The sequence below is a fragment of the Trachurus japonicus genome, chromosome 9 (genome assembly GCF_045865225.1).
Source record: "Trachurus japonicus isolate A0001 chromosome 9, Traja_1.0".
Taxonomy (NCBI): Eukaryota; Metazoa; Chordata; class Actinopteri; order Carangiformes; family Carangidae; genus Trachurus; species Trachurus japonicus.
In genome coordinates, this window is record NC_140915.1 from 15,364,077 (window position 1) to 15,376,921 (window position 12,845).

At 41.9% G+C, this 12,845-nt stretch overlaps 1 protein-coding gene across 1 annotated transcript; it reads right to left on the reverse strand.

The window, feature by feature from the left end:
* Positions 1 to 451: 451 nt before the first annotated feature.
* Positions 452 to 8,319, reverse strand: LOC146981172 (uncharacterized). Its single transcript, XM_085788244.1, has 11 exons — positions 7,894 to 8,319; positions 3,967 to 4,034; positions 3,637 to 3,844; positions 3,352 to 3,423; positions 2,759 to 2,814; positions 2,079 to 2,198; positions 1,894 to 1,974; positions 1,619 to 1,775; positions 818 to 925; positions 670 to 712; positions 452 to 633 (listed from the first exon to the last, which is right to left on the reverse strand). The coding sequence occupies exons 1-11, from the start codon at positions 8,275 to 8,277 to the stop codon at positions 452 to 454; spliced, it is 1,479 nt and encodes a 492-aa protein (XP_085644370.1). The 5' UTR covers positions 8,278 to 8,319.
* Between the last annotated feature and the right edge of the window lie 4,526 nt (positions 8,320 to 12,845).

A 12,845-nucleotide genomic window follows, 5' to 3' on the forward strand; every position in this document is an offset into this window, starting at 1 on the left:
TTTCAATTTTGGGAGAAATGTTGTCGGTAGTTGATAGAATAAAACAATTTTTTTAAATTTAATTTTACTCAAACACATACCTATAAATAGTAAAACCAGAGAAACTGATCATTTTGGGAGTGCTCTCTTAATTTTTTCCAGAGCTGTATATTTGGGGTGTTTGGCTTGCCTTCTGGCCCCAAAAATGTTAGAATTGACAAAAAAAAGAAGTAATTTGCAGGCTTCCGTGGTTGAAATCCATGTGGTTCCCTTGGTTGTCTGACAATGATGTAATTTCCATAATACCACCCCTACCTGTACCAGTAGAAGGGGTGGGGTGGTGCAAGCAGTGGTTCATTTGCATTTAAAGGGACAGACACGAACGAGGATGAGACGTGCCACTTTTGTTGATGATTTTATTTACACATATGAAAAATATATGTACATATTATACAAGCGTGTCCCCTTTCTGTCAAAGGAGGCATGATGGCAAAAGCTGGTCCGGGGGGAAACGATCAGAGTCTGACGGAAGTGGAGAATGGGAGAGCAGGGGAGAAGAGTGGAGGACCGGTGAGGTGGACGCCTCCATCAGAGCTGTCTCCACTGGTGTCCTACACGTCTTCTTGGCTTCCTGTGTGACCTCTGGTTCAGACGCTGCCTCTTCAACCTGACACAGAAATATTGTCTCACCCTCAGCAGGAGCCTTTCTTCTCACCCTTTTTCTCTTTTTGCCCTACACAAAAATAGACACATGACATGAGAGTTTTATCCAACATAGTCGACACACTACAAACTCACTGACTGTGTTTGCATCTGCATGTGAGCACAGTGCACATACATAGTTTTCCCTATAGGACCATTCTGGATGACGGAGGATGTGGAGCAGCTTCTCGTTGTCTGCTTTCCTGTAGTATTCATTCTTCTGCTCCTTTGACATAGACTTCCACTGTGGACACACAACAACAAACTGTCAGTAGGTACATAGTGACACACAACTACATGCAGCTGCAGAACGACTATAGTTCACAGACACAAGCATGGAAACATATGAAGAGACTCTGCAATGCAAACTCCACCACAGTGTGTTTGTGTCATAAAATGCTGGAGATACTAGACTGGTTCTCTGGTCACATGACGAGTTCATGTTGTTTTCTTTAAAATGACTATGAGGATTTTGTCTTCAGCACTGATTAATGCAGGAAATCTTTGACCACACTGTAATGAAGTGTGTGTGTGATTAGTAGGGGTGGGAGAAAAAACCGATTCACATAAATATCGCAATATCCTTTTTGACGATTTTTAAATCGATTTTTTTTTTCAAAAATCGATTTTGGGGACTTTTTTTTTTTTTTTTTTTTTTTTTTGAAATATTGTGCAATGTGCATTTGTTAGCCTTTTTTACATACAGAGAGTACAGGTTTTGCAAAGGGTTTAAGTTCACTTTATAATGGAGTATGTTAATTTATAGGCTTCTACAGTATTTGTGTGCAGATAAATGTTAAAAATGCAGACTAAAAATTGAGAGAATCTGCAATATCGAAGAATCGCAATTTGAATCGAATCGCCATCCCAAAAAATCGTAGAAGGATCGAATCGGGAGAAAAGCATATCGTCCCAGCCCTAGTGATTAGACACTCACCTTCTGTCCAAGGGCGGTGTTCACCGATGCAGCGTCCTTGATGTTCAATTCTGCAGCAACATTTGAACTTTGCTCCCTCCTGAAAATCATGAAGGCGTTGAGCGGCTTCTTGACGTGCGGTCGCCCGTCGTCCTCTTGCCTCTCAGGTTTCTGCGTTCTATGGGAAACAGTGAAAACAGAAGTGGACGAGGATCTGGGTGGACAAGTTAGTTAGAGACAGGAGAGAGTTGATGAGCTCTGTCACAGATCTGGAGTCAGTCAGTGTGACGACGTACTGTGGCTTGGAGGAGGTCACTGGAGGAGCAGCAGGGGGGACAAGTGGGACTCCTGGAAGTCCGTACACCTTCACTCCGTTCCTACGTGAACAACACCAGACAAACAGAAGAGAAAAGGTGTGTTTGCAGATGAAGACAGAGGCTCACTGATGTGTGCATTTGTGTGTGTGTTTGCTGTTTCTTACAGTTCTCCGACAGGAACCATCTTCTCCATGGTGGTTTCAGAGAGCCTCGGTCCCTGCACTGGAGGAGCAGCAGGAGGAACAGCTGGGACTCCAGGAGGACGGTACACCACTTCTCCATTCCTACATGAACGACACCAGACACACACATTAGATCAGAGAGAAAGTGTGTTTGCAGATGAAGACAGAGGCTCACTGATGTGGCTGTCTTTCAACAAACTTCAGCCACTGAGGAGCTTAAAGCTCTTTTGTGACGCGTCCAAAAACTCCATGGGTCCACGATCAGTTTAAAGTGTTTATTGTGACAAAAATCAAAAAGAGCCAACAAGCAGTTATATCAAAAGGGAAAATAATACGTGCCCTTTCAATAAATAATAATAATGATACTGGTGAGATGGTAAAGTGAAAATGACGGTGAATTGACGGTCAACAAAAAATATATGAGCTTAGTTCTCTCTCTCTCTTTGTGTTCAAAACTCCCGCCACCACACACACACACTAAGTAAAGAAAACACCCCCTCAATGTGGGAACGCAAATGACATCAAACCTAAAGCAAAATGGCAGGCAAAAATATATTTTAGCTTCTACACTCACTGATGTGCACACGAACGCGCGTGTGTAAGCGTGTGTGTGTATGTGTGTGTGTGTGTGTGTGTGTTTGTGTTATGTATCTGATACTTACAGTACTCCAACGGGAAGCATGGTTTCAGGAAGCCTCATCACTGACATGTTGGGATACTGGAAAAGCAAACACATCATCATCATCATCATCATACACAATACAGCAGTGTGCTAATGCTCCTGCAGTGGGTCATTTTCAATATATTACTACACATGCAACTTAAGAAAACTCCCATCAAATGTCTAAAGATATATTTCTAAGCTACATGGAGCTTTTTGACTCACTGACTCATTCAAGTTGTTTTGTGGACTCAAACCCTCTGTACAAACATTCACAATAATTAAAGAGACTATTTATTTATTTATTTATTTATTTATAGTTAAGAGATGATCTTTTAGTTAGAGACTGCCGTCAGACTGTGAAGCCTGCCTCACAATGACTCACAGCACAGAGAGAATCTAATTTACGTGTAGTTCAATTTAACCTGACACCCTGGCCTGTTCTAAAAATGTGTCATTTTCTCATTGGGGTTTTGAACTGAAACAGCATAAAGTCAGGTTTGACAGTGACTGGTCCTTCAGGTGTCACGGTGATCTGTCTGCTCCAACAGTGAAGAAGCTTCACAGTGTGTTTGTGGTGAACCAGGGTCTTACCTGGGCTGTAGCAGCACTGGTTGAAGCTGCAACTCCTGGGACGATGTGCTGAGGCAGCTGATTTGGCAGAAACTGTAAGGTGAGAGGAGGTTATGAATTATGATTATCTGGCAGTCAGTAAGGATATTGATAAACAGCCTCTGTTAGTCTGAGATTAAAATAAAACTTCTGCTCTCCTTCTGTTTCCTGAAGCTTCCTCCATTAGTAACTAACTCATCTTTTTGATACAAGTATTGATACAGTTCTTATGAATCTATCGTCTCTAACCTACACTTGGTGTCTTACCTGTTTCTGTCTGTACACTTGAGTTCGCTGTATCACACTCGACTCACTCTGTGTTTCCAGAGGGATGATGGGAGCAACATGAACATTGTGGCCAGAGCTGTGTGGAGCTGCTGCATCAGGGGTTTCAGAGAGCCTCGGTCCCTGCACTGGAGGAGCAGCAGGAGGAACAGGTGGGACCCTGGGAAGTCCAAACACCACTTCTCCATTCCTACATGAACAACACCAGACACACACATTCAATTAGAGAAAAAGTGTGTTTGCAGATGAAGACACAGGCTCACTGAGTTCGTGTGTGCAAAATTCGTTTGCAAATATGTTTCTGTTACTTACAGTTCTCCAACGGGAAGCATGGTCTCCCTCATGGTTTCTGGAAGCCTCATCACTGACATGTTGTGATACTGGAAACACAAACATCACAGCACAGGTGATTAGACAAACTGTATCATCACCATCATACAGAATACAGCAGTGTGCTAATGCTCCTGCAGTGGGTCATTTTCAATACATTACTATAAGCAACTTCATAAAACTCCCATCAAATGTCTAAAGATGTATTTCTGAGCTACATCCACCTACAAACTGGATTTTTTTTTATTTTATTAAAGTTGTTTTGTGGACTCAAACTCCAAAGATTCACAACAATTCCAGAGACCATTAATACTGAATAAGAGATGATCTTTTAGTTAAGAGACTGCTGTCAGACTGTGAAGCCTGCCTCACAATGACTCAAATCACACAGAGAGAATCTAATTAACGTGTACACTGCAAAAACTCAAAATCTTACCAAGAATATTTGTCTTATTTCTAGTCAAAACAAATCTCATTATACTTACTGTAAAAATAAGACTCATCACATTAAAAAGTAGCTTGTTTTTAGACACTTTTTACTTCTTTCAAGCATATTTTCACTTGAAATAATCTGATAGTGGAGCAAGTTTTTCTTTCTTATTACAAGCACATAAAACCTGCTTTCACTGGCAGATTTTTCTACTTATTTCAAGTGAAAATTTGTTTGAAACAAGTGAAAATTATCTAAAAACAAGTTGATTTTTTAGGTGATGAGTCTTATTTTGAGTGGAAAGAGATTCGTTTTGACCAGAAATGAGACATTTTTGACAAGAAATAAGACAGATATTCTTGGAAAGATTTTGAGTTTTTGCAGTGCAGTTCAATTTAGCCTGACACCCTCTTCTAAAATGGGTCATTTTCTCATTGGGGTTTTGAACTGAAATGGTGTAAAGTCAGGTTTGACAGTGACTGGTCCTCTGTTTGCTGATGCTTCCTCCATTATTAACTAACTAACCTTTTGACACAGGTATTGGTAAAGTTCTTATGAATCTATTGTCTCTAACCTACACTTGGTGTCTTACCTGTTTCTGTCTGTACACTTGAGTTCGCTGTATCACAGTCGTCCTACTCTGTGTTTCCAGAGGGATGATGGGAGCAACATGAACATTGTGGCCAGAGCTGTGTGGAGCTGCTGCATCAGGGGTTTCAGAGAGCCTCGGTCCCTGCACTGGAGGAGCAGCAGGAGGAACAGGTGGGACCCTGGGAAGTCCAAACACCACTTCTCCATTCCTATCAACACCAGACACACACATTCAATTAGAGAGAAAGTGTGTTTGCAGATGAAGACAGAGGCTCACTGATGTGCACGTGTCGTGTGTGTGTGTGTTCTTGTACATGCTACGTTGTGAGGACCGGAACAAGTTTTTAACCAACAGACTGAGGACATTTTTGGGAAGTGAGGACATTTTGGCCGGTCCTCACTTTTTCAAAGGGCTATTTGAGGGTTAAGACTTGGGTTAAGACGTATAATTAGGTTTAAATTAGGTTTAGAGTAATGGTTAAGTTTAGGCATTTGTTTTGGATGGTTAAGGTTAGGGTAAGGGGCTAGGGAATACATTGGGCCCTATTTTCCTGGCGCAACTCAGGGGGGCGCAGCGAGGCGAGCCCTGGCGCAGCTGGCGCACTGGTATTTTCCTCCAGTGCAACAAGGTGCGCAGCGGATTCGGTAAATTGGCAGACTGCTGTGCGCTGAGATGGGAGTGGTCGCGCAGCAGGGGGAGGTGTCGACAGATTCACAGTGGCGCAGTTACAATTTGTTGCAGATAGGCCGCGCGGAGAGTGCGCCGAAAGCTCGCCAGCTCCAACCTGGTCTAATCTCAGCGCAAGGCGAAGCGCAGCCAGCGCAGTTCCAGACACATTTAAATGCAATTCATAATAATAATAATAATAATAATAATCATCACAATAACCCCTATTTATTGTATCTGAATCAGCACATACACCTATATCTATATAGATTGTCCCGTCACACTGATGACAGATCAAAGGCTTGCGTAATGGAAACTCAGCCTGACTCAATTAACACAGATGAAACCAGGGAGGGACTGAGACAGCCGTGGATGTCCCAAGAGCAGGTGTTGACACTACACACTGTGCCGTTGCAGATGATCAGCTATTTATTTATTTATTTACTTATTGATTTATTAGGGGCCAGCGCCGCATTGTCACGCGACCATAAAACTGAAAACAAATAAACTATCATCTCTCACAGCAAACCACAATCAGCCTCGGCATCATAGTGAGCAGATATTCACATCTCCCATCTCAGGTAAATTCTAAAGAAAAAAGAAAAAGAGAGACGCTCCGTGATGCCTCCGTTACGCACAGCTGTTTGTTTATGTTGTGATCTGTGCACACGGGTTTAAATATAGGTTACTAAATATGAGTGTCTTTATTAATGGAAAAGGGGTGTGTGTGTTTTGTTTTTTTTTGTTTTTTTACTGGGCAACAGCTCTCAATCTGTCAGAGCAAACATCATAACCTCCTCCCTCCCAGACTACTTTTGCATCATCAGCCCGTGAGGTCTGTTCGCGACCGGACACTGCCAGCTTGGACCGGACCAGAACATCAGTTTCCTCCCGTCTAACTTGCTGTGAGAGATGATAGTTTATTTGTTTTCAGTTTTATTTGTTATGGTCGCGTGACGATGCAGCTCAATAAATCAATAAGTAAATACATAAATATAGCAGATAATCGTGTAGTGTCAACACAGCAGTAATCCATCCTCATCTTTCATCTGTGCAGCCTTTGATCTGTCATCAGTGTGACGGGACAATCGATATAGATGTGCTGAATGTGTATGCTGTATAGGTGCTGATTCAAATCTTCTCTTCCACGGTGAAAGGCGAGGAGAGGAGCTCATTTGATTGGTGAAGATCTGACTCGGCTGTGTCAAACCCACTCCACGCCTTCTCTCCTCCCTCTATGCCATTTGCGCCGGTGGGAGGGAAGTAGGCGGGATGCGCCCTGCTGCGTTTCGAAGGAAAATTGCTCCAGGCCACTCCCCGTTGGCGAAGCGAACGCGGAGCGCAGGCCTTATCTTTTGCGAGGGCTGCCGGATGCTGGTGCCGTTTCGGACCCACGACGCAGCGGACCCGGAGTCGGTGGACGCTCACACGGTGATTATAATTAGGTTTAAATTAGGTTTAGAGTAATGGTTATGTTTAGGCATTTGTTTTGGATGGTTAAGGTTAGGGTAAGTAGAGCCCAATGACATGTCCTCACAAAGATAGAATTACAAGGATGTGTGTGTGTGCACTTGCATGTTTGCAGTTATAGTATATCTGCTACTTACAGTTCTCCAACGGGAAGCATGGTCTCCCTCTTGGTTTCAGGGAGCCTCATCACTTGTATGTTGTGATACTGGAAACACAAGCACAAACATACAGGTGATTAGACAAACTGCATCATCATCATCTACATCCTACTACATGTACAAGATGTATACCGTATGCTACATCCACCTGCAAACTGGAGCTTTTTGTGGACTCAAAACCTCTGAACAAACATTCACAATAATTCCAGAGACTATTTAATTCAAACCTCAGCAGTGGCTGTTACCGTTAATACTGTATAAGAGATGATCTTTTACTTAAGAGACTGCTGCTGTCAGATTGTGAAGCCTGCCTCACAATGACTCACAACACACAGAGAGAATCTAATTAACGTGCAGTTCAATTTAACCTGACACCCTCTTCTAAAATGTGTCATTTTCTCATTGTGGTTTTGAACTGAAACAGCATAAAGTCAGGTTTGACAGTGACTGGTCCTTCAGGTGTCACGGTGATCTGTCTGAGATTAAAATAAAACATCAGCTCTGGCTTCCTCCATTAGTGACTAACTCATCTTTTTGATACAAGTATTGATACAGGTTCTTATGAATCTACTGTCTCTAACCTGGTGTCTTACCTGTTTCTGGCTGTACACTTGAGCTCGCTGTATCACAGTCAGCTGACTCCGTGTTTTCAGCATGACAAAAGAAGCAGCCTGAACATTGAGACCAGAGCTGTGTGGAGCTGGAAAGAATCTAAGATTTTCTCCGTCTACTGATGGAGGTTGGATGGAGCTGTATGGAGCTGCTCCATCAGGGGTAAATCCAAAATACTGTCTGTGTACTGACTGAGGTTGGGGGGAGAACCACATCTCAGCAGGGAGAGTGGGAGCAGGCAGCAGGGGGGGAGGGTAGGGTGTATCTCCCATCACCATGTCATCTACCATGGCCTTCACTCGATCAATAACCTCATTCCAATTCATCTTCTGGATGACTTGATCGAATTCTGCATTCAGATCCATGACGTTGATGTGATGTCGTCACTGTTGTTCTCTTATCTGATAATGAACCTGTAACATTATCAGGAAGCTGCTTTTCAGACGTTTTATAGGGAAGGACATGAAGTTGTAACAGTACCAAGTAACCTACAATATACTCCATCACTACATTTCAGAGGGAAATAATGTTTATTTTCCTTCAGTACATCCACCTCACAGCTTAATTTACCACTGACTTTGCAGATAAATACTTTTTTAAAGCTTATTTAACAGATGACCATTGCAGCTTTTAAATATGATGCAGTTTTTAATCTATCAAACAATGATAATTGGTTTCACCTCAACAATATTACAATTTACCTGTTGATGAATGATCATTATTAATCCCATAATATAATATATAATGATATCAGAGCTATTTTGCGCATGAAACTTTCAAAATGTACTCTAAAATGTACTTTATTTCATGGTTTTTATTTCCACCAAAGTAAAATACCTGATAGGGATATGGGTATAACTAGATTATCCGTCAGCTAATATGAGTTTACTCAACATTTTCTCAAGTTGGTGAATACTCTTATATTGACAACTAATGTGTCTGTTTGAATAACTTAGTTAAGTCAAGTTAAGGTTTGACACACACAAAAACCTACCAAAAAATTCAAAAACTCTTTCTTTGCAAACAATGGATTCTGACTCTGCTAAAATCCTTGTAAATTACTGTCAGTACTTACGTGCTGCGTTCATGGATGCTGTTTATCTGAAACTCTGAAACTTTCTCTCTCTCTGGAACTCTGGGCCGTCAACAGGTGAATGGAACCAGAATCTCTCATTGTGTGTCGGGTTCCATAGTATGACATCATCGCTGATTGAACGGCTGTGTGGTTGGCCAGTGCACACCGCACACAAAAAATATATTCCACGTTTTTATTATTATTATTATTTGTTAAAGGTACAATATGTAAGAAATCTAAAGCAACTGGCCATAAAATCCTCCTAATATGTCACAGAGACTCAGAAATAATGTTCATATAACATGATGAACTCACCAACAACAGTAGTACAGCCAGAGTATTCGCATTAAAAATATTTTTTTGCAGACTGCAAATCATGTTTATGTTTTGAATTTACGTGTTGGCATGTTGCGCCACCTAGCCCTCTCTCCTAGTCATGCAGCGTCGGTGGCATTTCAGCCTCCGGTCTGCTTCCACTGAGCTGCCGCTACGGCTGGGAGAAAAAAACAGATCACTGTGTTTTGAATTTGACTGCAGTAACCGTTTTTGGCCACATTCTTACATATGGCACCTTTAACATGATCACATTTGCATAAATTTGCATATATTCCACTGTTTGGGCTGCACACGACACGTATATAAACTTTGCACAAAAGGTAAGGAAATTTGTGTTTGGTTAGATTATGGGCTCTACTTTGGTAGACTGGCGCAGGTGCAGCGGATCAGGCCTGCGCTCCGCGTTCGCTTCGCCAACGGGGAGTGGCCAGGAGCAGTTTGCAATTTTCCTTCGAAACGCAGCGGGGCGCATCCCGCCTACTTCCCTCCCACCGGCGCAAATGGCATAGAGGGAGGAGAGAAGGCGTGGAGTGGGTTTGACACAGCCGAGTCAGATCTTCACCAATCAAATAAGCTCCTCTCCTCGCCTTTCACCGTGGAAGAGAAGATTTGAATCAGCACCTATACAGCATACACATTCAGCACATCTATATCGATTGTCCCGTCACACTGATGACAAATCAAAGGCTGCACGGATGAAAGATGAGGATGGATTACTGCTGTGTTGACACTACACGATTATCTGCTATATTTATGTATTTACTTATTGATTTATTGAGCCGCATCGTCACGCGACCATAACAAATAAAACTGAAAACAAATAAACTATCATCTCTCACAGCAAGTGAGACGGGAGGAAACTGATGTTCTGGTCCGGTCCAAGCTGGCAGTGTCCGGTCGCGAACAGACCTCACGGGCTGATGATGCAAAAGTAGTCTGGGAGGGAGGAGGTTATGAGGTTTGCTCTGACATACAGTATTGAGAGCTGTTGCCCAGTAAAAAAAAAAAAAAAAAAAAAACACACACACCCCCTTTTCCATTAATAAAGACACTCATATTTAGTAACCTATATTTAAACCCGTGTGCACAGATCACAACATAAACAAACAGCTGTGCGTAACGGAGGCATCACGGAGCGTCTCTCTTTTTCTTTTTTCTTTAGAATTTACCTGAGATGGGAGATGTGAATATCTGCTCACTATGATGCCGAGGCTGATTGTGATTTGCTGTGAGAGATGATAGTTTATTTGTTTTCAGTTTTATTTGTTATGGTCGCGTGACCATGCGGCGCTGGCCCCTAATAAATCAATAAGTAAATAAATAAATAAATAGCTGATCATCTGCAACAGCACAGTGTGTAGTGTCAACACCTGCTCTTGAGACATCCACGGCTGTCCCAGTCCCTCCCTGGTTTCATCTGTGTTAATTCAGTCAGGCTGAGTTTCCATTACGCAAGCCTTTGGTCTGCCATCAGTGTGACGGGACAATCTATATAGATATAGGTGTATGTGCTGATTCAGATACAATAAATAGGGGTTATTGTGATGATGATGATGATTATTATTATTATTATTATTAATTGCATTTAAATGTGCCTGGAACTGTGGAAATCTGCCTGTGAGGTCTTGGTGACGTGGGCGCACTGCGTGCTGGGCAGTCAAAATACCACTGCGCTGGCTGCGCTTCGCCTTGCGCTGAGATTAGACCAGGTTGGAGCTGGTGAGCTTTCGGCGCACTCTCCGCGCAACAAATTGTCACTGCGCCACTGTGAATCTGTCGACACCTCCCCCTGCTGCGCGACCACTCCCATCTCAGCGCACAGCAGTCTGCCAATTTACCGAATCCGCTGCGCACCTTGTTGCACTGGAGGAAAATGCCACTGCGCCAGCTGCGCCAGGGCTCGCCTCGCTGCGCCCCCATGAGTTGCGCCAGCAAAATAGGGCCCTATTTCTTTGTTGTAACAATGCTTCTTGGAAATAAATCTTAAAGTGTTTAAAAGCCTGTTTATTACCCTTTTAAATGATGCCACACTTGTAAGGAACATGCATTTGTCGGGTGAGCAACAGAGCTAAGTATCTGGGTTGCGCCCATGAAAAATGTGCCAAATCTTCTCAGTCAAACAGCTTATTCTGCTGTTGCTATTGACTCTTTTTTTTGAGCTTCTGGTGTGGGGTGGCATCTCCCTCACTGGAAAAACAGGGCTTGTCATCATTTGAGGTAATCTCAATGCAGAGAGATATCGAGATGAGTTTCTGCAACCAGTGGCAATCCCAAATCTCCACAGCTGGGACCGAACTCCATCCTCCAAGATGACAACGCTCGCCCCCCACAGAGCGAGGTTTATCAGAGACTACCTCCACAATTTGGGAGTGGAGAGGATGGGATGGCCTGCCAGCAGTCCTGACCTCAACCCCATTGAACACTTGTAGGATCTGCTTTGGCATGCTGTTCGTACTAGAGTTTTAGAGTGTTTTTTATTGTAATATGTCAACAAAATTGATGTGAAAGACATTTTCACCTGCTATACCCAATGTTTAGACCTGGTGTTGTATGTACTGGTATGCAAATTAGCCATACGTAATTAGATTATGCAATGTTTGCTCATGTTTACAAAGAATTTAAAATAACTTGCAATACATTTTTTGTTTGTCTTAAAGGTATATTGTGTAGGAATTACTCCCATCTAGCGTTGCAGTTGTATATCGCAGGCAACGGCCAAATCAATGTGTTTCGTACAGTTATTCCATGTTCTTATGTACGTATTGTCATCATTTTTTATTGCGTGGAAGTGTGGGGCAATACCTATGCAGGTAACATCACTCCTCTGTTTCTTCTGCAGAAAAGAGCAGTACGAGTTATTCACAAGGGAGGCAACAGAAAACCCTCAAATAGATTTTTTTTTTTTATTTCTGCAGGTTTATTTAAAGTGGCTGATCTAATAGATCTTCAGACCTTAATGTATGTAATGTATAAAGCAAAGAATAGATCATTACCAGAACATTTAAAGAACATGTTCAAGCTGGAGGAAGAGGATAACAGATTGAAGCTTGATTTTAAACATACCGTTGCAGGGCTAAGCTTAAAACAAATGTGAAAAAAGTAAAAAGTAAAAGCGCCTTGGGGATTTTGAAAGGCGCTATTTTTATTAGAAGAGAGAGAAGAGAGAAGTGATTTGATAGAGGTAGAATGGCGCCATCTGCTGGACAACTCATATATTCCCATTTTCAGTGTCATTTTAATATTTCTAACACTTTCATTGTCTAAACTCTTCTGTCCCATTTAAGAACATGTTTTTATTACATATAATCACATTCAGAAATGTCATGATGAGATCTGGGGTTTTGTTCATTACACTGTCCAACACTGTAAAAAAAAAAAATATATATTTTCAATTTTCAACTCCACCAATAAAAAGCAGCAATAATAGTAACTCTATAATATTACTTAGGATATAATATTGACTTCCATTAAAGGCTGACTTAAATACTTTTTTTAAAAAAATGTAGTTTTTTAACTGATAGA

Bases quoted from the DNA above. Each gene is read 5' to 3' on its own strand.
- LOC146981172 (XM_085788244.1), bottom strand. From the start codon at position 8,277: ATGGATCTGAATGCAGAATTCGATCAAGTCATCCAGAAGATGAATTGG. The intron at 3,424-3,636 runs GTAAGACACCAA...CTCACCTTACAG, and splicing joins AAGTGTACAGACAGAAACAG to TTTCTGCCAAATCAGCTGCC. The intron at 2,815-3,351 runs GTAAGACCCTGG...TTGCTTTTCCAG, and splicing joins CCAGTGCTGCTACAGCCCAG to TATCCCAACATGTCAGTGAT.